Source organism: Netta rufina (assembly GCF_964035555.1).
Source record: "Netta rufina genome assembly, chromosome: 24".
In the NCBI taxonomy this organism is placed as follows: Eukaryota; Metazoa; Chordata; class Aves; order Anseriformes; family Anatidae; genus Netta; species Netta rufina.
This window is the reverse complement of record NC_140148.1, coordinates 1,313,837-1,338,551: the sequence shown is the minus strand read 5'-3', so window position 1 is coordinate 1,338,551 and position 24,715 is coordinate 1,313,837. Positions and strand designations below refer to the sequence as shown.

The following is a 24,715-nucleotide window of genomic DNA, read 5'->3' as shown; positions in this document are numbered from 1 at the left end:
AAATTTATTTATGTTTTAGGCTCTCCAGAAACATATGGGATTCCTCTTACAACAAAAACTCCAAATGAAAATGTTGCACTCTGTCCCACCTCAGAACACATGAACCATACACTGAAAAATAAATATAGGTTTGTTAATCTATACCCACAAAAAAAAAAAAAAAAAAAAAAAAGGCTCAAAAAGTTTGAATGTTCTGTTCCTATCAGTTCCTTGGGGATACCATGGTTCCTGTTTCTTTAGTGTGGTCTGATGAAAACAACAGATGAGCTTTGCAATCTGCCAAAAGCTGAGCTAATTTTGTGTTTTTCAAAAAAATTCTCTGTCAGAATCTTTAACTCTTCCTTTGCTGACCCTCTCCCTTCCCCCAAATATTTGTTATTTCATAGAAAGCTTCTGGTGCCTTGGACTTCGTTCAGGACATTCAGCTCTTTGTGAAATAACCACAACAGCATGCACAGTGTAAGGGCAGGACTTTTATGTTAAAAAAATAAAAAATTAAAAAAAATTAAAGTTTTTGGTAAATGGTCTTTCCTGTCTTAAGAATTAATGCTGAAGCTGAGACTCTGCTTGCTTTTATGACCTTTCAGGGAAAGAAAAATCCTCATCTTTACATGGCACTAGGCCTCAAATCCAGAAAAAAATCCAGAAAAAATCCCACACCACTGAAGGCGGGGAGGGAAGCAGGGAACCCAGGAGCTGGTGTCTGGACTCCTCAGCAGAGATCTCTGCTCCCTTAGCACATGGCTGCTGAAACAACCAAATACGCTTTGCTCCCAGTGATTGCCAGGTCTCAAGGCACATACGTATATATATATATATATATATATATATATATATATATATATATATATATATATATTTACCTGTTGTCATTCATATTCATCCCATAACAGCAGAGAGAAATCAAAAGATAATGTTTTAAGCAACTAGTACATAAATTCCAGTTAGCCAGGGACAAACCCAAGGTAAAAAAAACGAGCTGCATGCCTCTACCCAGCCTAGAAGTTACTGTGTCCAGTTCCCTGCTTTCAGTCATAACAGCATCACCGACTTTTTTAGGGTTTCACATCAATGTTTTGGAAACAAGACATTGCCAATGTCTCTGCCTGAGGTTTTTCCCCAGAGCTCAAGTAATCCTGCTAGTTGCTTGCTTGTCTTCTGCAGAATTTGGGTTTTGATCATCGGCTCCCGTGTGTACTTACACAGCTGGGTGAAGCAGCAGCTCCTCCAGCGGGAAGAGCTGGGGGTTTTGTTATCACCCCGGTACATGAGAAGCACCGGGGAAAAAAACAAAAACAAATTGAGAAGTGGCAAGGCCAAGTTGGAGCTCATTTACACAGTATTTTTCTTGCAGATGCAAGTGAGTTTTTGCTGTGTGTGAATTCTCTGAAACTCGCTAACCCGAGCCCGCTGCCATTTGCCCACGGCTCATCATCACATCTTGCATTTGCAAACCACCCACCCCCCACTGTAGTAAAAGCAATAATAATAGCAACCAAAAACAGTCATCTTTCAAACAAGAAGGTTAAAAGTGACAGATTATGCATCACGTAACGTGATTAAGCAGTTTCCAACTAGTGTTTTTTTTCCTTTTAATATTCCTCCAAATTTAGAGCTGGTCGCCTGTCTCTTCTGCTTTTTGCTTCTCCTGCTCTCTGCCCTAAAATAAATTATCACATAAGTGTCTCTGAACATATCTTGGTGTTTCCTGTACCTGAAACTTTTTTTTTTTTTTCACTACTGTGAAGCCATCAGATTTAATTAATACCGGAAATATTGACTTAGGGCTAAGAGAAACATTATCATTAAATGAGAATCCTTGCAATAGTGGTGCCAGCTGTGGAGCAAGTCAGACACAACCTCTGAGAAATATTTGATAGGACAGGTAAGGAAGGAGCATGGCAGGAAAAAAGCCTCCACGGCTCCACAACTCTGGCTGACTAACGAGGGCCGAACCCTCAGAGCACACCAGGAATCCTACTGTCAGGGCCAAAACACGTTTAGGGGAAAACCTGAGAAAGTTAAAGAAAGTGAAAATTTCAGCACAGATGACAAAGTAAAAAAGCAGTAGCAGAAAGACAGAAGTTGAAGACTGAAAAGAAAAGATGAGCTGAAACAGAACAGTAGGGGATGAAGAGATAAGCTGAGGAAAAAGCAAGGTATTTTAAAATACCTTCCTTCACATTGCCAGGATCTTGACCTTTTTAAGAGGTTGGAAGTTACAACCTCCTTTGAATAGCATTATGTTCAGTGTGAGCATGTTATCACATGCCTTAATTTGTAGAAAACTAAATAGAGAGGCTGACAAACACAAAATGTACAAGCGCTTTTAACAAAAAGGAAAATTAAAACATTATTTCCATGGCTATTCACTTTGAATCACCTTCACGTGCCAAAAAGTCAGCAGTGTTGCACTATGTGACAATTAACTCAAAACTCAAGAGGTGCAACAGAAGCCTGGTTTAATCCACTTACTAATTTTGCAGCTGAAGCAGAAGCGTGATTTTTGTGATGAAAATGTGGCCAACAACAGATAACAGGATTTTTATTTTATTTTCTGGACTTTTGGCAAAGTTCTTCCAGGTTAAAACCATGAATTGTCCACATAACCTAGGGTATGCATTATACAACCTTAGCCTGAGAAGCTGGGTGTTTGGCATCTACTCTCCAACATTTTTTCCGACATCACATGTAATTGCTGCTCAAACTCTCCCTACAAACTGACTGAAAAGCTTTTCCTAGAGGCTTAGAGAGAAGAGAGAATTATATTGTAAAACTGTGACAAAAAGTCACAATTATTATAATTAATATAATTGTTATAATTTATAATTATATCATAAAACAGTGACTTTACAAAGCCACTGCCTTTTTGAGGAGTGACACGGACTTTCTTGCTCTCTGCATCTCCTCCCCCAAAATCATCAAAACCCTAAAACTGGTTTCCTGCAAATACAGGCCTTTTAAACCAGACTAATTTGCCATATGGGATTACAGCAAAATGCAAGTTAATGTTTCCTGACATTTTGTCCAATACCTAATGTCCTTTAACACAGCTCTTTAACCACATAGCTCTTTAGCTTTCATTGGTAGGAGATCATCTTTCCCTTCTAGGTACGCTGCCTCTATTAGCCCGAGCTTTACACTTTTTCTGTTCTTTTATCCCTTCAGGATACTGAGAAAACTATTAAAATGATGGATAGACCCAAAGAGCCCATCTCTGGGCTTGGCATTTCCTTCCAGCTGGGTCCCAACCCCTTGCAGGTGCTCGCTGCATCCCTGACCCCACGTTCTCCAGGCTCCCCTGCAGCGGGGTGTGCACTATGAAGCCCCCAGCACCCGATTCTCCCCTCTCCCACCTTGTGCTTCGCCTTTTTGCACGCTTCCTATCACCCCTACCAATTACTAATTTCCCCAGCAGCACTGTGCACGTCAGTGCAGACGTCCCCGTTCTCAACACCTGCAGCCCGCCGGTTGCAACAAATGCGCCAGCAATTTTTAGCACATGCCATGTTCTGCAAATCCAGCTGCTGTGGTTTCTATTCCTGTAGATGTGTGTGTCCAATATTAAACCCTGCTACTGCCAGTGGCGTATCCCAGGACATCATATGCACTGCAGTACTTACATATATATATATATGAGGTAGAGAAGGTTGTATATGTATATCCTCAGCAGCTACTTAGGAACACAAAATGAAAACCAGACACAGAATTGGAGACTTCTGTCTCCTAGGGCCCAGCTGTCATTGCAGGTCACCTCCTCTTTAGTAAGTGGACCAGATCTTGGTATCTGGGAGTAAAGCTTTCCTCTGTGAATCGCTTGATGTCTCTGTGCCTCAGTTTACCATCCCCAACTTTACTGGGCAGTTGTTTCCTCTCAGAAGTGAAAACGCCTAGAGGATGAAGCAAACCCAGCGCCAGTTCCAGCCTTTTATTTGGCACACTCATCCTCCTCCTTCCCCGCTCACGTGCCGACACCAACACATTATTTAAGTTTTGCAGACTCATGAAAGCAGACCAAGTATGAGATTGCCAAATGACCAGCCTGACGTACAAGAACAGCTCGGTGAACAGGCAACAATGATTTTTCCTCACAGCACAGTGACTTACCCGTGTGGCAGGAGATGACTTCCTAATGGAATATTGAACTGTCTCCAGGAGCATCTGCCATGCCAACAAGTGTGATGTTAGATCAGTGCCAGCGCACTTATCATTGGGTCTTTGCTGATACAGCAGCCTCAGCTGGCAGGATCATTTTTGTTCATTTCTATTTCTGAATTTTCTGCAATGGATTTACAACTGCTGTAATGGATTTTGAGCCTATCGCATTCATCCTTTAGGGAAATGCTGCTGTTCAGCAGACATAGGATATTTGGGAGTATTTTCAAGGCAGGTGCCAGGCACAGGAGAGCAGAACGTCTCACAGATAAGGCCTGTGAAACTGAGCTGCATGATCCTGGGTTTTCCTTCTTCACTAAGAGAAGCTGCCCCGGGGGTCTCAGCTCAGCACAGGGAGCTCTCATTCCCAGCACTGCATCTTGGAGATAATTCAGAGCTCAGAAATGTGATTAAGAGGCCATGGTGATTGGCTTAGAGGAAAGATGAAAAGTCTGAAACACGTCTGGCTTGTGTTTAAGATGACTTTACATAGGTATCAAAAAATTTAAAACTGTCTTGAATAATTGCTCTCCACCCGTGTAGTGCCAATAGGCTGTGATTCAGAATGACGAGATCGTCAAAAAACTGAGAACTGGGTCTAGACACTAGGAAAGAGCAAAGAATTGTCATCCCCAAAGGAAAAAGGAAAGACAAACTGGGACACTTTCTTGGGTCTGGGCAATATCCTAGAAAATGTCTAGGAGAGAACAATAAAACCACTACCTGTGGGGAGACTAAGTAACAAACTTTTTCCATCCTTAATTTCTGCAGCTTAAGCACCAGCTTCCTGAATTTAGTAAGAAAATCACTGGCCATTTGTTGCTCTCCAGCTTTCTTCCATCAGTGCTAAAACAAGCAACAGAGCTCATTGCAAGGGCTCCTCCATGCAAGGGGGAGATCCCAGTCTTGGTCCAGGGTCCACATTGAGGAAAATTAACAAACTACTTCAGTGCATTCATTGCAGGCCATGCCATGGCTTTGTTTAGTTTTTGCTTTGTTTTGTTTTTCCAAAAATGTTTGGAGAACACTTTTAAAATGAAGGGTTTTAATAACTTGCAATTTAGTAGCTCGTAAAAGTTCAAGCAGAAACTTCCATGCCATGAGTTTTCTCCATGACACACATATTTATTTTTATTACATATTTTATATGTAATATTTATTACATATTTTTCTTAAACTTCTGCTGTGATAAAAGTACCGTTGGCATCTCTGCTGCAAAGGTAAACCTTCCTTGGCCTTGTGATCAGGGTAAAAATCTTTAATCTAAGAAATCAGTTTGGATTTTGGGTGCAGGAACACCAGACAATGGCCCTGGGTCAGGTGCAGAGCAGAGCAGGATGCTGCCCCAGCGAGCTCCGTGCTCCAAGCCTGGAGGTACCTTAAAGGAGGGCTGCGTCTGCGTGGCATGAGTTGGTTTGGGTCTGCCTTCGTTAGGAAAGAAAATCGCCTTGCCAGAGAAAGCAAGTGAAGGCACGGCACGACCTTTGTGGTTTCACCCTGCTGAAGTTATGCAAATTGCTGTGCAAGGTCTCGGGGTGAGCCAGAGCTCGGAGGCTTCCCAGTCTGGGAGATGGCGAGAAATGCTTTCCTGGGGAAGTCACAGCCTGACCTGACAGAGAGCTCAGAGAGAAATCCTCACCTCCAGGCCTTCGGCTTGTTAGGGGGGCATTCATCACAAAAAACGGTCTCCATCCATCCCATTTTTCTCGCCCAGCGCGGAGTTTGACAGAAGAGATGTTGACTTTGCGGAGGTTAAAGGTGGCTGCCTTGTCCAACAAATGGGTTTTAGCAAGAGGGGAGGATTGTTGTTTTTTCTTCTTTCAGGAATGAAGTGTCAGGAAGATGTAGAGGGCAAACAAGCCCCCGCTGAGCCGCTGAGTGACAGCACCAGCTGCAGAGGGTGCTGGAGCAGTGCGAGACCTGGGGGTTCCCACATTTGGGGAGGGTTTGCCATCTCCTTTTCCCACATCTGAAGTCAGAGGAACAACAGAGAGAGCTCCGCTGGGAAAACAGGGTCCAAGCAGTTTCGGTCAGAGTGCAAAGTGATGCGCAGGAACAGAGCCATGCCCTACGGCCAGACCCCTGCTCGGGCCCCACGTGGCTTCCTGAATGGGAACCTAAACCTTGTCCTGCCTGAACTGAATACAGCATCAACAGACAATCTCCCTTTCCTCCTATTCCCCCAAAGACGTGTGTGTGGACAGGAATGGGATATAGATGATTGTGTGAATAGCTGGACCATGAGTAGGATTGGAAAACAGAGCTAGGCTGGAGTTCATATAAACTCCTAATAACCTCTGTGACTTCAGTGAGTGGGCATTTTACATACGACAGCACACACAGAGGATGTCAATGAAATACTTTGCATTGGCAGAAACTGTCTGGACGCTGCCTTGGATTCTGCCAGCGCCCGGAACAGTTGCAGCATTCATAAATTCCTTACAGCCTGGCCTTTTGGACAGAGCAGTCTGGGGCTTTTCTCCTGCCAGTCAGTGGGAAACTTGTGAATGTTTCTTCTCCACTACGACACAGCAACTGATTTAATTATTTAAGGAGGGATCTTCTGAAAGGGTAAATCAGATATGCAGCATTTTGCAAGAAAGTCAAGATCCATGTAAAAATAAAAGAGTTTGAGGTTCTTGTTCAGAAAGATCTGAACTAAAGCCCACTTCTTTGTTTGGAAAAGCCCAGGCTCTAAGACCCAACAGGTATCCAGATGAGTACACCTTTTTTTCCCCAATTCATTGAAATTTTACAATTCTGGATTATACAGAAGCCAAATAAAAGTAGCACTTAAAGCCCTGGGAAAAAAAAAAAAAAAAAGGGGCTCCTCGTCCATCTGGTAAATCTCTCTGTGTGTAGGAGAGAACACAAACCCCAGCCCAAATGGTGGGAGGAGAAGGGAAAGACGTGCACACCGTGTAGCAAGGCGTAGCGGAGTAAGTGCTGGAAATAGTTGCAAGAAGGTTATGGAAACATGGGACACGTGCATATAGAAATTATCATCAAAAACACGGAGAAAAGCCTTGCGAGAAGTTGCAGTAACCCTCGTCTGGCTCTTCAGCAGGGTTTGGGGCATTCCCAGCTGCCACACCTCTGTGAAAAAGGGATTGGGAGCAGCTTCCCCGCTAACGCCCTTCCAAGTGCGACGGCTCTACGATCTAAGAATCTGCTTTCTGTTAGGAAAAACTATAAAACTTTCAACAAAAGATGAAAAACATACCTCGCGTTGGCATAAAAGCAGGAGATTTCCTTGGAGGAAGGAGTGGCATACTGAAAATTCCCTGGAAAGTAGAATGCAGAAAGAATAACCGCCAGTGGCAGCAAGCTCTGACTATCAGCAAATACAAGGGTTATAAAGCTAACAACAACAACAAAAGAAATCCCTCCAAAATGTGCACATGTGTACAAGCCAGACTCAATACTTCCTTAAAACTAATGATTGGGCCTTAAATCATTTACAATCAATGAAGTACTCTCTTACTTTTATTTCCCACTTTAGTTCTTGAAATTTGGCATCTGTTGAATCCTGTATTAAGGCTTTTTCCAAATGCAAGACCTGGGGAATTTTGTTAACAGTGCAATAAAAATAACTTCATAGCGTTACAGGGAAACATTAAAGCCTCTTTGTGTGTGTGTGTGTGTGCGTGTGTGTGCTGCTCTTTCCTTTTTTTTTTTTTTTTCAAAAAAAATACAGACATTGTTTCTTTAAAAGTCTCCATCTGCAAATCCCATTAGATGTGCATATAAGGTTTCGGATGATTAATAGGTGCCTGCTTTGCTTTGGTTGGAGGGAGCGGGTGTGTGTACGTTAACCCCTCCCTCCCCTCTCTCACATTTCACTTCACAAACTTGTCACTCTCTCCCCAGCACAGTATTTAAAAAGTGTTTCACTCATGTCCAGCACTTCACAAGGAAGCGAGCTTCAGGCCTTGGGAAATAATTCAGGGCAATCACTGCCTAGGTCTGGTTACTCTTTTCCAGTCGGGACAATGAAGACTTTTAGAAGAGTTCCCAAAATAACAAGTCTGCAACAGCCCCAAACCCACAAACAAACTGTTGTTTAGAGAGGAAATCTATCCCGTAACATTGGAAAATTTCCCCTCTTCCGATTGTGAAGCCTGAGCTGCAACCAGCCCCGAGCATCGGAGCGTGGACGGCGCTGGAGGCGAATGGATCCCACCATCAGCAGCTGCATGCGCGGTCCCCAGGCTCCAGCCCCGCTCTGGGGGTGCCTGCGGAGCACCCGTGCGGATGTCCCCACAGCTGCAGGGCTGAGCCACTACCCGCCGGCACCCTTCTCCTTCCATCAAAAGTCAGATTTTGCTGCCTACTCTGATTTCTCAGCCTCCTGCCTGGTGACGGCTCCGCAGAGCTTCCCGCCCGAGGAGCAGCACCCTTCTTTCCACCACCCCGACTGGCACCAAGCGGCAAGCGAAGCCCGAAGACGGCCGAATCCGGGACTGGCCTTGGCTTCTGGGGAGTCAGAAGGCGGCAGCCCAAACCTGGTGAGCGCGGCGATGGGCATGAATGAAGAGTATGAGGCGCCGGTAAGCGCTGCGATCGAGACAGAGAAAAAGACATCCAAAAGAAAAAAGGAAAACTCAGGTAGGTGGCGTGAAAGCAGGGATGTGGGATGGTACGGGCTGTAGCATGAGAGCACCTACAAGATTAGAACTAGAGCTGATGAAGAAAGCATTTTGCAAATCTTGACTAGGGAACCCGCACAACAACACCATCGAAACGAAGTTGCTTGTTCCTTGATGACCTCCGGTGTTTGTTTCACTCCTGCAGGTCTTGTTAACTGACTGAGGTGTTTTATGCACCAGCACATGGCAAACTTGCTGTAACTAAGCAGGAATCACAAGGTGCGTGGACACTGAGCTCAGAGTCCTAGGTTGTGGAGTTGCATCTTGGATACCTGCCATTTGCCCAAGTGTGAGAGAACGGGAGTCAAAGGGCAAAGATCCCTCATCTTCAGCTGCCTGGGCTAGGTGGAAATACAGCACCGGGGTTTTGACATCTCAGTTCATAGCATGAGACACATCAAAGTCTCCCTTTAGATACAAATTCTGTTTGGCCTCACTGAAAATTGAATGTTTTTATTGCAAAACAGGAGATACCAAAAGCTTGCCCATCCATTCAATGTCTAACCATATGGAAAACAATGTAGATGGGTTTCATTGCGTCATCCTAGTTAGCAAAACTCTTTCTACAGTACCATATTCAAGAGTTTCAGGTGTATAACCTCTGATTTGCTGCTATTTCAAATCCAGAAATGCAAAATATGCATAAAGTTGTTTTCCCCTAAGGAAGTTGTTCAAAAATACGACATTTATATGCATTCATTTGCTATAGTATTCGTTTACAAACCAGTGTGCTTTTCCCCACAGCATTGTTATGAAGCAGGGATTATTTTCCAGCATCCCTATTTTATGGTTGGAGAATTGAGACACAGAGACATTTATTTGATGTAAAAATAATAAAAAAGCTTGTCAATCCTTAAAACTTTCTTTGAAGCAGGGATAGATTCAGAACAGTCAGAGAACAGCTTTGTTGTGGCAATAGCAACAGTGGTCTACTACAAACACGCATATATGAACACACACACACCCTTCTCTTCCTCTACAAGCTTTAATTATTTAGATGCTATATTCAGTCCTGACTTCCCAGGCTCAGCAAATGGCCTGAAGACAGCAGATAGCCTAGGGTGAGCTTTCACAGCTGCCCCTGCAGCCCTGCCACAAGCCACAGCTATTAGCATTCACAAATCTTTTTCTTGCAGAGGGCTCCAAGTATTCAATACTGTACAACCTAGCAAATAATTTATAGAAATGCCTTTGTAATTACAGCATTAAAGAGGCCAGAAGGCTTTGTAATGACTTCGGGTTTAATACATCTGTCATATACTACAAAGTAAAAAAACATAAGTCGATCAGTAAGGAAACTCCAAAGCTCTAAATTAATCTTTGAAACCAAAAGATAAGCATTAAAACCTTAGCGAAAGTCACTTTAGAAGTGAACTAGTTTTCAGGTGAAAGTTTTAAAGAAACACCTTACTTTTTTTTTTCATGCTAAATGTTTTTTAGAATGACCAGTTGCAGATAGTCTGGATATCCCAACCTTCTCACCACATAAGCTGAAGAATAAGGCAGCAAAAAATAAAATAGTAGACACCTTTACTATTATGGGAATGAAATAATACAGAACGTTAATCAGAAAGTGGTGCATAATTACTCCCTTCCTTAACCACAAATAGATGTATGCTGTTGACTTTCAGCCATTGACTGAAGAATTCTGGGGGAGAAAAAACAAGGGGAAAATGTGTAGAGCAGAGCTGAATTCTGGCCTGCCATTCTTTCTCCCTCATGCCACTGACTAAAGAGGGTTTTCTAGGCTTGCAATACCCATTTACAGTCACGGAGGTGTAAAAAGCAATATGTAAGAGCAAACAGCAGCAGGTAGTAGCTGAAAACTTGAGGAAGACAGAAAAGGAGAGCACAGGCAGGTCCCTGGGCAATGTAAAAGGACAGATCTTCATCTGTCCCAGCCCCTGTGCACACCCTCTGCCGAAGGGTGCACATCTCATCCTTCCAGGAGGTGCTCGCTGAAGTAACTGCTGGTTACTTTATCATCAGCTGCCAAACGAATCAGCTATTCATGAAGTCACTTCACTTGGCCAACGTTCCTGAGAGCTTTCAGAATTTTATGTTCCATGACAGCAAAATCCATCTTACCACTTGATTTAACCACTTCCAATAAATATGCCCTCAAAGTCTTTAGTATGGGGAAAAAGTAACGTTGTGCAGATGCTTCAGATTTTTATTACACTTTCTTCTACTAAGGAAAAAATTGCAAGCGCTGGCAAGAGTTTGCAGGACAACAAACACCACGTGCCTTGCTCAGGGCTGTGGATCACCACAAGCATTACCAAGCAGGCAGCATCCTGTGTTGCAGGCATTAGTCAGTCCCATGCTTCCAGGTTTAAGCTGCTGTGAGTGATACAAACACCATCTCTGGTGCCCAAATCCTGCACATGCACAGCACAGAGTCCTTGTGCCTTCCTTGAAAGCACTTTTTACCAGCCAGCCATAAGACTCTCTACCTTATGTCTCTGCAATGCCATGTGGGGCAGAGCATGCTCTGGTCCCACAGACATTTAGCTATTTAAAATGATTCATATAATTAATTAGAGGTGAAGAGCAGTGATACCCTTAGAGAGGGTGTCCTTTGCAGAGGGGCAAGCAGTGAACTCCCATTTGTATCCAGCGTGGGATCCATGCTTCAGCTCTTGCATCGCCACTGCCCTCCCCAAAGCCCCATTTGTTTTGGGGAATGCAGTGAGGCTGGTGTTTGGTGAGAGACTGGAACCAAGAGGATCAGGAGCCAAAACAATCCTGATGTCCCTGCCCATGGCAGGGGGGTTGGAATTAGATGGTCTTTAAGGTGCCTTCCAACCCAAACCATTTTATGATTCTATGTAAACAGGACTAATTGCCTCGAAACGGAGGGCAGTACAGCTGCAGCACGTGGTGCACTGCTCCTGTGCACATCATCACAAACTTGAGCTATATGCAATTTCTGTTTCTGGTGGGCAGAGCTAAGATCAGATAAGTCACAAAGTCTTCAGCCACACCAATTTTTTCAGCAAGGAAAAGGACACCTAGAAGATGCTCATTTCATGCTCATTGCTACTACTTTCTATACCATTTCCATGTAGAAACAGTATGTGCCAGGATGTGTGGTAATACTAGGACATGTGAAACTTCATTGCACACTAATTACACACAAGAATTAAGTAATTAGCACCCAATATAACAAAAACATTACTAACTCGTTCCGTGTGGGGAGTCTAGCCAATTGCAGGAGCAAAAGAGGAAGGAGAAGAGGCCAGGAACTTATAACACCAACTGCCTGAAAGACTGGCACAGCTTGGGTTTTGCTCACAAAGCAAGGGTGCTGCAAGGAGATTCTTCACAAGCATTTCTTTAAAAAACAGGAGAACATAATAATAATAATAATAATAATAATAATAATAATAATAATAATAATAATAATAATAATAATAATAATAATAATAATAATAAAAAGACTGCCACCATCTCAGGCAAAGTCAGTTTGTGTTCACTTTTTGGCATAATTGGTGCCGCATCCCTTTGGCTATGGCTTGAAATTTAGCTTTAGAAACACAGCTCCTAACCCCAGGGATGGTTCTGAAGCCAGTCACACTAGTGCCAGCTCTCCTTCTGGTGGTTGTTCAGCACGGACTTGAAGCAGATGGGTGCCTGCAGCTCTGTGCACAGACACTGGCTCTCTGGCGTTGCTCATTTTCCCACATTCTCCCCTCCCAGTGTTCCCAGACCGTGTGCTTCCCACCCAGGGTGCTTCCTCAGCAGCTTCACCCTACCCCTTGCACCACAGGAGGTCACCGTGCACCCACTGCACAGCGCCCATCCTGCACGAAGTTGCCTAGCAGTCTGCAAAGCCAAAACTGGGGGAGTGATAATGCATGTGTATGGAGCAAAAGAGGGGAGGAAGGAAATTATTGATAGCGCTGCGTAGATGCAAGGAGAGCTCCTATCCTATGGCTGCTCACTGCAGACCTTGCAGATCCAGCCTGTGCTTCTGTGCTTTAGGCGATGCTCATCGTCCCGCCTTCACCCCTTAAACCAAAATGCTGACAACACCGTGCTGAGCTCAGGGGGCACAACTTTTACACCCGATCTCTGCAATGCACATGCTCGCACGGGTCAAGGTTACTGCAAATTCTCTGTGCTTGCCCCTTAGAAAACCAGAACTCGAGCAACAAGGCAGAAAGCGGCAGCAAGTCACGGAAGGAAAGGACGGCTTTCACAAAGGAGCAGCTACGGGAGCTGGAGGCTGAATTTGCCCACCACAACTACTTGACAAGGCTCAGGAGATACGAGATAGCTGTGAACCTGGACCTCACCGAAAGACAAGTACTTCCCCAACCCCTTCCTCCCCACCTTCTTCCCCCCCCCATAACTTCTCCCTGAAATTATAAAGTAGACTGGTTACTCGACGGGGTATAATGCAACAGCACAGAGGTGTTTTAATACAAAACTTCCATGGTCTTTTGAAACATGTTAAAAAATTCTGTAAGTTTAGCGGAGGCAGATATTTCTCTCCTCTCACTGGGATCTCAGTCAGGGTTTCCTTATCAAACTTGGTGCAGAGGAATTGCTCAGTTAAGTGAAGGTGATTGCAATTCCTGAAGGATTAGACTGGTTGGGGTGGATGTTAAAAGACGTGCTGTACCCATTGGAGTGACATGTATAGCTGACAAAGATGCCAGGCAAAGCACTTGTGCTACCTCTGCTGGTCTCAGCAACATCCTCCTGGAACAGCTTAGAAAGAACTGTTCCTGCCTTCGTTAGAGGGAGAGCACTTAAGCTTGTGAGGTTCCTTCCAATTTTTCTTCCAGAATTTCACAAAACACCTCTGTTGATATGTATGCATAGGTCTGCTGAGACAGCTGAGCCTGAGGTCATAATTTATCATCTGCTTTCCATCACCCAGGTCAAAGTATGGTTTCAAAACAGAAGAATGAAGTGGAAACGCGTTAAGGGGGGACAGCCCGTGTCCCCCCACGAACACGACACAGAGGACATGGACTCTGCTGCCTCCCCCAGCTCCGACTAGTTCCTGCAGCAGCAAGAAGAGCACGGGGAGAGGAATGGACAGAGAACAGGCACGACAGTGCCACGGGTCAGCTACGGCACCGTGCCACGGCCCCGCCTGCAAAACCCGTGGTGCTGAGCCTTCGAAAGGAGTACGATGCTGTAGCTGGCAGAGGCAATCAAAGGGCACAGGGGGAATAAAAGCCAAAGGAGAGCAGGACTTTGATTTTCATCTGAATGAATCTAGCTCTCTGGACATGTCTCGCTGCCACGGGTCTACCTTCAGAATAAAAGCTAAGAACCACTGTATATAAAGCAGGAGTAATGTTGCTTAGGCTCTCGAACACTTAGAAAATACAGGCTATCAGGCAGAAAGAAAGGATCCAGCTGGTGACAATGCAGCTGTGTTGTCATCCAGCCTCTCCCTGGCCACTTCTACTCATTCTGCACTTGGACTTGGCAAGGCACGTTCTGTTCTCCCTGTACCTTCCTCTAAGAGAAATGAGTGCTTGATGAACTGTAACCAGAACTAAAACCAGTTCTGGTTTGGGACCAGAACTATACACACAATTCTGCTGACCAGCCTGAGGAGAGCTGGCTTCCTGCTCTCAGCCCGAGAGGACAGGTGCCTTGCTGATGGTAGCGATTTGCAGAGGGACATTTCTTCCAGACCTACTGTAAATCCTGAAATCAAATTCCTAGATATCCCAGATATTCTCAGATTTAAGCCTGAAATGTTTTTTTCAAAGCAGCTATCACCAACTATCACAGAAGGTTCTCTGAATGCGATAGCTTTCACTGTTTTATTTTCCCCATTCACGTCTGTTTAAATGCAGGAAAACTGCTCCTTAATGCTGCATTTCTTTTGCATTTAGGAAATCCCTCTGGATACCTAGTTTTCCTTGTGAATCCAGGATTGTCAGAAGGAGCAGAAAATGTTTTCTGGAGTGATTTAGCCAAGTTTTCTATCTACAAATTCTTGTTTCATTTTCCATTGGAGACAAAACTTTCTTCAGAATAAACATACACATGTGTATATTTAAACTGCGTACAAATACATCCGTTAATCCAGGTATCATGTGGATTTACACTTACTACTTAGACTTCTAAATCAATATCTGCTTATGAAATTTACAGTTATGTGACCAACTTAGCCCTTTTTGCAAACTGTCTATGAATAGGTTATTTTTGTGATTTTTCTTTGTTAATGTTTGCAACCAATCAGATATGCCATACAAATGAAAAGTAGCTGTGCTCTTCAAAGCATGCCGACTTCTTGTGTCTTTTCTGTCCTTCCATTTTGGTTTTAATTTGTGTTTGGTCACCTCCACCTTTGAAGGGGTTTGACCAACCCCAAGACACTTTACTGGAGATCTTTAAAGCTACTAAAGCTGACACAGCCAGCTGCCCCTATTTCTCATGTAAATAGAAGGTAAAAGCAGCTTTCCAGTACAGGATCACAAATTGCCATGGCACCATCAGATATCTGAACACCACTTCCACTTGAAATTGCCCTGCTTCCAGCCAAAACATGTAATACCACAAATTATGAAGTTCTAGAAAAGCATAGGGTCTTCTGCCATTTCTTTTGTCTTTTTGGTTAATGTGTTCCAATGCAATTTTTCCGTATTTTAAACAGAATTTTCCAATGGCATACCATATAACGGCTATTGAGAATACCAAAATTTGTGCTTAAATATTTGAAAAGTAATCACAGCTTGCAGCTGTGGCATCCTGTTATACTATCTTCCCTTCACCTTACTCTGAACTGCTGTTAGGCTTTAGCATGGTCTGAAGATATGCTGGGTATAAAGCTGCATGATATACTTGTAAAGTAAACCATGGTTGTCCCACTTGTAAAAGGCCTCAAAGTAGATTAATAAGAATATTTCTTTTGTAACAGATGCTGGATTCTTTTCAAAGAACTGAGAATTACTGTATCTAGTACGAAAATCGGAGTTGGAGCTGGTGATGCTTTCTTTTAATGCAAACTAATGGTAAATAATAAGATAAACTAATTAAGAGCATACTTTTCCTCTCTGGGGGCTATATCTATTTGATAAAATCTTCAGATCTTCACAGAAAGGTGAAGAAAGCTACAGAAGCAGCTTCTTTGGGGATGAAAACTTCTGGGCTCTTGGCTACCAACATAAACTAAAGTCAGAAAGAAGGGTAATAAATCTTCCCTCTCGCTGAAGCTGCTAACAGCAGCTTATTGCATTATTGCATCCTAATTCACTTAAAAGCAAGTCAATGGGACCTCACTTGGTACCCAGAACTACAGCTTGGACACAGTTCTTGTGCTGGCTGTGGGGCTGTAAGGCACAAGCCACCTGTGAGAGCATTTTACATTAGGCGGTTTCCACATCAAACCATCTGCTTGTCCTGAGCCCTGGGTACTTCGGGAAGGAGCGCTTTGCTCCCGACGTCAAAGCCTCTGACCCCTGAACCCTCGGTGCCAAGAAGCTCTCAGACGAAGTCTGTCAGGGAGCAAAATCTCTGACCTACAATTATTTCTCCCAGAAATCCACCCGGGTTTTATTCTCCTCGCGGAAGGGAAGGCAGCTACCTGGGGATGTCTGACGATGCTTCCCATGCCTGACTCGCAATAAATCTCTCACCCGCCTAGCTCAGGGAAGGGCTGGCGGGTTTTCCACAGAGCTGCAAGACTTTCCTCCCATGCAAGGCCAGTGCAAGCTGTCCACAGGGACCAGGGAGATCTGTATAAACCCGAAAATATGTGCTGCAGCCCTTTATGTCTGCGTTGCCCCTCCTAGCTGCAGGAAGAGAAGCACCTTCCTTGCAGTCATAGATTTTACAGACCTTTCAGCTACCTAGCCAGATGCCAACATAGCAGATGTTCTAATTTGGTTTATGTGTCCGCTGTCACTAGCCATAGGTTTCTTTGTGGCTTTTCACAGCACTGAGCAGGCAGTTTCCAAGTCATGGATCTGCGTGGGCAACCCCAGCTGCTGCCCAGAGGTAGGTGGGACTAACTCAGGGGCTGCCCCTCTGCAAATGTGAATTCTTGAATGATTGTAGACACTCACCAAAGGAACAACAAAATATAAAGTCTACCATTTGTAAAAGTCCTGTTTATTTTTATTTACTGAGGCTAATTTTTAATGCCATTTTTTTAATGTTTATGTCAAAATGTTTTCAGACATATTACAGCTGATTCAAAGAGATGATGCTATACACTGTCCAGTTAGATGCTTCAGTGAAGATTTACAAGAGGCTCTAGTATTGATAAAATAGATATGAAACTAGCAGTAATTAACTGTCGACATAGCTGAACCTCATGTGCACAGATATGAGATTACTGTGCTATCAAAGAAAACTGCTGAAGCTTTTGTACTGGCCTCATCTGTTAACCCTCCAGGAGTTCTTTCAGAGCTGAACAATAAAGGTCATCTTTAGCCACCTGAGACAAGTTTATGTGCCGAATACCTGTTTCAAAAGAAAAGATTATAAATCATTCCCTAGCAGTCATTACCACTCTGCGGTAAACGAGCGGAGCTGAAGGAAACACCCGATTCTTATCTTGGAAACATTTATATTTGTTTCCCCAGGGAGCAGAGCTTTGGAGATCCGTGGCAGTTTTATGTCAGCAGGCCCATGGCCAGCTTTGGGAAGAGGTTCTTCCTTTGAAGCATTTCACCTCGCAGTGCTTTAGCATTTGCTGCAGACAGAATGAACTCTCCCCAGTGATTTTCTGCCATCACAGGGCTCAAACACCTTGCACATGCCACTAGAAGCAGCAAAGCACCAGCCAGGGATGGTGTTTGATTATTTTTATTCACCTTGTTTGTTCTTTGTTTCCACCCCATATGTTTCTATTTGTCACTTACTGATCACAAACATCTCATCCCAGTTTAAACCAGACTCTCCAAGCATCTACCCAAACTGCCTTAGAGTGAATAGGATCCTAGGTGAGACCCTTGGAGAGCTCTCCCTGGGTCCAAGCAGCAGAGCGTCATCCTTCCCACGTGCTTCAGCTCAGAAATGAGCTTCCCAAGAGCATCCTGAAATTTCTGCTGTGACCAGCGATCACTGGAGTCCAGGAGTTAGCACCCTGGTGGGGAATTTCCTACCATTTTGTCATGTCTTGCAAGGAGAGGGGAATACGTTGCAGCTAGATGGGAACTCGTTTGCACTAAATGAGCGACTTGTCCTCAATCGCAAGCTCCACCTAGCGAAAGGCTCCTACAGCACACGGTGGCATCAGCCTTCATAAATTATTGCTGTGCCTGGAGCAGCCAGACCTTTCCCATATACCATACCTCCTGCTGCTGCAAATCTCCGCCTGCCCGAGAAGGAGCCTTTCTCTGTCAGGATTACAAGCTGGTGAAAGGCTGGAGGAGCGGAGACTTGCTCACAACTGCACTTTTCACCGAGGCTGGTAATAAAAGGTGTCCAATAAAAACACGACACTTCCTTTTCCATAAGGTATTACTTAAGTGGATATGACTGTATTTCATCATGGAGACAGCAGAGTGAAAAATTGGAAGCAACAGCTCCATTTCCCTTCAAACACTTTTTTAAAGCTATGACATATCCTTGCTAATGTTTTCTTAAACCACCTGCTTGGACTTTTCCCTGACAGCATAAAAGGCAAAAATTGTGGAGAGAAGAGTAGCACAGTGCAACGGCGAAGCTGTTTGAATCACCCATTTGTAACTCAGAAATGCTGTGATGCCTCCTGCAACTGCTCCAGGAGACTTATTGCAAGGGTTTGTATATCCATGTTTATATAGGTAGGTGTATAGATATGTGTATCTGATAGGGCCATGTGAAAGCATTGCCTTGAAACTCTTAGGGTTGGCATTTCCTTATTAATTATGATAATAATCCTCCAGTTTCTTACAGAATCAGGAGCTGTCCCCTTCCACCTTTCTAAGGCCAAGTACGATCATGTCTTGAACTCAGTTTCTCCTGTGCATTTTTGACTTCTATTACAAATATTTAAGCCCATTACTTCCTGGGCCTAGGGGAGTCGCACCAAGGCATTAATCTCTGCTGAGATGCTGCTGTGCTGTAGAAGCACTCTGTCAATGCAATGTGAAAAAAAAAAAAAAAAAAAAAGAAAAAAAAAAGAAAAAAAACTAGCTTGCCATTTTTCTCTTTTCACTGGATACACCTTATCATATGACTAGCAAAGCCTAATGTTTTGCTAAGGAGTGCAAAGGTTAACGCACACCAGATGGCAGAGAACCGTGTTTCTGGGGAAGCTGGAGAAACGCTCAGCTGAAAATGCATCAGGCTGCAAAGCCGAGGCAGAAGCATCAGAGGATTCTCAGCATTTGACACAGAAAAATCTAGTCTGAATTGAAATCCCTGAAAGTCCAACTGCCTCTTCAACACCTCTAGAGCTGCCCTGTCTCATGGAGCACCATATTTTGCAAAACACATTGAGACCAATGGACAGCTTGAGTATTTGCATGCGTCAAATTACTTGCAAAGCCCTCTACTAGGTCATGGGCAGCGTATGTGGTGCTGAGCTCACAATGCTGGTTTAGCTTCATGACAAGAGCAGTGGAAATGGCATGCTACCAGCATGAAAGCAGAGGTCTTGGGGATGGCCTGAGCTCCAGTCGATCACCTTTATACCATGCTGTTACCATCACCCCAACCACTCTGCCTTTCCTAACCCAGAACTCATTCTCCCAAGGATTCAGTATTGCTTCACACCCCAGCCACAGGGAAGTGACTCATTTCAGAGCCTTCAGCAACAAAGCAGTGCCTGGGGGCACAGAGATGTCACAGCTGCTCCCAGCCAGCACGCAGGGTGCTGAGGCACGCATGTGCCCAGCAGCTGGTGCAGGTTTCTCCTCCAGCAATCCTGCAAGCTCCCAGCCCTTCCCAGACTAACGAGGGCAGCCCTTGAAACCCCAAGGACAGGCACGGCGTGACTAACAAACCAAAGCTTGGAAAACAGAACCATTTTAGGAACCACTTTATAGCCAGAGACATCGACTGGTTCATATTCTACACGAGCAAAGCTTCCAAATCCTACTTCCAGTAGAGTTTCCTATGCAGGGAGCCAAGCACACACAGTGGATCAGGGCAGCTTATAGAGCAGACACATGATTTTTCTGTTACTGTGCTTTCTTCCCCCCCTCTAGCTGCACTCCTATTGAGTTTCATCAGCCACTATCTCGTATTTTGGGTAATTCCTTTCCCCTGGGGATAGCACACTGCCCCTTCAAGAAATATTATATGTCTGCATTAGCGACTGGACTCCGAGTACTGGATCCATGTAAGACTTCTAAGCAGATAGACAGGAAATCCATTTTCTTTCAGTGATTACAGTAGAAGGGCTTCTGTCTGACTGGAACTTGCCTGGTGTGGCTGTAAAACAATCTGAGCACCAGGCTATCACCTTTCAGACTATATTTGTGAATTACGACGGGGCAGTTTCCACTGCAGCGCTGGGTAGGGGCAGGTGTCTGCAGAGCCCTCCGACTTCCTTTCCCCATCCTTCCCTGCACAATGCCACATTGTTTTAATTTGTGCGTGAAGGAAGGGGTTTCATCCAGGACCAGACTTTTACGCCACTATTCCATCCTTCTGTAGTGTAACATTTTTTTTTTTTTGTATTTTATTTTTTTAAATAACTTTTACCCAAGGGTAAGCAGCTGGATGTCTGGAAGCCCCTTTGGGAACAGATTGCAGAGATAATGGGAGTGAGTAACAGAGAGGATGGTGACTTCATACCACAGAGGCTTGAGTCATGTTTCTTTTTCTTTCCTTTTTAGAGAAGAAAACATTTTTCAAGCCTCCCTCTATCACACTGTGGGTCCCCAACTTTGGAGCAAGAAACAGATGAATTGACACTGAGGCTTCCTTACAGTTTATAATTTTTAATTCACTGAAAGATTTCAATGCCCTGCACTCGTACCATGATCACCTGCCATCCAGAAACCCACATGGGGAGTATTTCCTACACATGGAAGTTTGTCACCAGCTGGGTGTAAGCCCAACAATACTATAAAGAAGTTAAAGTTGGAAGAGACAACAGAAAATGATCATTTCCTCCTCTTAGACCAATAAACATCCTTACAGTTTTACACTTCTGCCTACTTTTCATTTTATACTACTGGTATTTTGACTCTTTCCTGTATTTCTACATTCCAGCCTTTTCTTTTCGATATTTCTTAGATGAGAGAAGATCAAGAAAAGTGATGCAGCTGATGTGGACCCATGTGGCAGACAAAGTTCAGACAAAGAAAATCCATCATGGTCTGATTTCACGCTCCTTAGCTGCAGGGAAGGAGGAGGACAGACCTCTGGTCCTGGAGTTGGGCACAAGGGACTCCGGACATTCAGGGTGCTCACAAATCTGGCCAGAAAGCTATTTTCCATGGAAAATAAGCATCACTATCTGTGATATTTATTTATAATTTGTTCTATTTGAAGCTAATTTAAAAGGAAATTTGAGGAAAAATATGGCCCAAGAAACTGCGCTCCATTAAAGTGCTTTGAGATTTCTTGCTCAGTTCAAGTCCTGCTCCCACCCGAGGTCAGCATGACTCTTCTTTCCTTCACTGTGACTATTTTAGGCTAACCTCAGTCTATGCTTGGATATCACTCGCTGATTTTTACTCAAGGGATCTAATTTCACGTACTCTGATCAGCCTGCAGTCTCCAGCTTTGCACACTGCAAAGAGGGAAGAACGCAGCGTTCTCACCGAATACATGGCATTTTCAGACAAAGCTGGAAGCAGGCCTCCAAACGAGGCGAGAGCAGGTGAAATTGAAGAGCACCACGTTCCTAACAGGACGGACCCAGCAGCCACACTCCCTGATTATTCCACTTTCAATGCTGTGATGGTCACTGTCCTTATTTTTGAGGGGTAAAATCCAGAAGAGAAGCCAGCCACCAGGAGGAGAGGTACCTACGGCTGCTTTTGCTCTCAGGCAGGCAGGTTTCTATGCACTCCTTGGGGCTGCTTTGAGCTACTTTGCCACCACGAGCACTTGAAACACAGCACAGCCCATCTTAGGCACTTGCTGGATGTGCTCAGGCATTGGCAACGACCAAGTGGGCTACGTACAGCATGTGCAGGATGCACACAGCAGGTAACAAGCCAAAAGGAACAGCCTGATCAGACCTAGCAGGGTGCTCTCACATGCTGGTAGAGAGAAAGAAAAGCTGGAAAGGATCCTAACACTGCATGGCAATGAGGGAAAAAAAAAAAAAAAAAAAGTGGTCTTCCTTTTAAGAGCTTCCACTCCAGTACATCACAGCTGCTTTTCCATATTTCTGCAGCAGCACTGGCTCAGATGCTCCTTTCTGTCAGATTTCTCATGACAGAGCATCAATGCATTCTTTACTTGTGTGTGCTGCACAGCAGATTTTAAATGTGGTGGAATTGGTCTTATGGACAAGGAGCAGAGAAGGACAAGGGTGCCTTTCCTCCACAGGGTACGTCACTCAGCACAGGGCTGGTGCCTCCCGCCTGACCACAGCTGATGGAAACCCCTCACCAGCCCTGCTGGGGAGAGCAGAGGCAGGGCAGCTGTGGGCAGCTCTAGGAAGTGTCTGGCGGGGCATTAATAGGGAAAAGAGTGATGTCACACCACAGAGGAGACTTGGACAGGAGGGGGGAGAAACTGCATGAAGGATTTTGCAAGGAGAAAGTAAAGAGAAAAGGAATTCTGTGTCAGAGCACGCTTTCAGTCATGGGACAGTTGATTTAAATATTTGCCAATGCATACATGTATGTACCCTATACTCTATATTCTACCAGAAACATAACCTGTAAAATAAGGCTTCTCATTCACAAGGACTAGCAGCACAGACTTGGATCGGGCTGCTGCAAGAGTCCTAATTTGTCAGGACTGAGTTAAAGCAAAGTCAAAGATCTTTAAAGCTTCACCTGAAAAAAATAAAATATATCTATTAAAAAAAAGAGAATGAAAGAATGAGATGAGAAATTGTCTGTCTCAGAAGGAAACATTTTAAACACATCTCTGCCTTGTTTATTTGCAGAAGAGAAGACAGACACAACCGGGGTATGTTTTACATTACACGACATAAGGGTTTGTGGCATTCCTGTCTGCACTGAAGACATGTTTATACTGTTGGGTTCCATTACGAATCTGTTTAATATCCTGTGAATGCTCAGAGTCCTTTGCACACTCCAGGCAGGAAGTCTTTAATGCACATACTGAGAAGACATTTCCAACCATTCAAACGCTAGACAAATAAGCATGGAAAAAAAAGTCATTCTACTGCAAGAATCAAATTCTTCCTGCTCTTGTGCTTTTGCAAAATTTCTTAGAAAAAGCCTCCCAATTCTAGCAGAGCATTTATAAAGTCGCATTTATAAAGTCAGAGAAAGCCATAATGGAGACATACTCAGTGGAAAGTATTCTCAGTTATTTATCCTTGGGTTCGGTAGCACCAAGAGACTTCAGCTGAGATCAGAGCCTCGTAGTGCTCAGCTCAGAGCAGGTCTTGCCTTAAGGCACTTTGTCATTTCAAATACCAAACTTCCAGAAGAAAGCAAAAGTGGTCCCCTGGTGCCCTCCTTTTCCAGATGGAAAGCAGGAATTTGGGAAATGCTGGCAGAGCACTTGTAGGGGAACCGAGACTTCTGGAGCCCCATTCAGGTAGATCAACAGCAGCATCCTACTTATCCTGACAGCATTATAAGGAACAACTCCACTCATCTGGAAGATTGGTCTGGCCCACAGCATCTCACTGTCACTGGTACATAACCATTCCTACTGCAATTCTTTTGTATTGAGTGTGTTTCTCTACTGAACAAAGCAACAAGCTGAGAGGCAGCTGGAGAGGAGATGGCACCTGAAGCTTTCTAGAACTGAGGATGGGCACAACAAATATTCTGAGGCCAGTCAAAAAGTTGTCCTTTGGAGATCAGCCTCTGGATGCTGAGAAAAACAGCTGCACTTGCTTTACTGTCTTTTGTGCATCTGAAGAATATAATACCATTTGGGAAACAACACAAGGGCAATAATGTTGGATTTGGAATCTGCATACAGCTTCAAATATGAAACTTGGCTTGGATGTTCACTTTCCTTTCACAGTTTTTAGGACTAACTCAACTAGCATTATTTTTAGGAGAAAAATGAGCTTTTATTACTGTCTTCTCTCTGCTGAAATCTCATTCTGCCTCTGCCAAAATCAAGATGAGACGATGCCAAGAAATAGGATGAGCTCATCGCATTTAACAGTATGAGGTTTCACAGATAAAAACCAATATTACTCCATCCAGAAGTAGACAGTGGTAGACAGGGTTAAATGGCAGGTAGCTTTTAATGGGGATTAAAAAAATATATATAATTATTCTTCAGATGTGAAGCTGGCTAGCATTGAGAATGCATCTCATGCAGCACTAAGCCCACCCCATGCCAGCCTGGCACAGCACTCATCAACAGCCAAACCTGCCTGTCCTATAGCTGTGTATATGGGAGCGATGCTCAGATGTGCTGAATATTGGCAGCTCCAACTTGCTTTCATGGCATTCATTGTGCATCATGTAGTATCAGGCCATCATTCATAGCCAGTTAGCCCTCTAGTCACAGTGAACACAACTATTTGGGCAGGTGAGGAGGCAACACGTGGTGAAAAATACACCTGTGTACTTTACATGTATATACAGATGAAGCCTTGCAATTTAGCCTGGGTAGCTCAGCCCCTGCTCTCTTCTCATGAGATACCCCAGCCGTGCTCACTTGCCCCAATTCCAGTTTGTAATGAACCATTCTCCATCCTTTTTTCCATGCTTTGCAATGCCTACGCCATAACTAATAATATATTATTGTGCAGCTGTGGTTCAATTCTGCATCTCTTTTCATCTCTTCACACAGGCATTTTTAAGGAAAAGGATCTAGGCTTTCTAGGAAATTTCTCTTGCTGGTAGTCTTTACGAAATGGATCCAGTTGCCCT

At 44.1% G+C, this 24,715-nt stretch overlaps 1 protein-coding gene across 1 annotated transcript; it reads left to right on the top strand.

Annotated features, from left to right (window-relative positions):
- The first annotated feature begins 8,079 nt into the window (after positions 1 to 8,079).
- MEOX1 (mesenchyme homeobox 1) lies at positions 8,080 to 15,017 on the top strand. Its single transcript, XM_084301033.1, has 3 exons — positions 8,080 to 8,763; positions 12,943 to 13,115; positions 13,696 to 15,017. Exons 1-3 carry the CDS (start codon positions 8,328 to 8,330, stop codon positions 13,816 to 13,818), a joined length of 732 nt encoding a protein of 243 aa, XP_084157159.1. The 5' UTR covers positions 8,080 to 8,327; the 3' UTR covers positions 13,819 to 15,017.
- Positions 15,018 to 24,715: the final 9,698 nt, after the last annotated feature.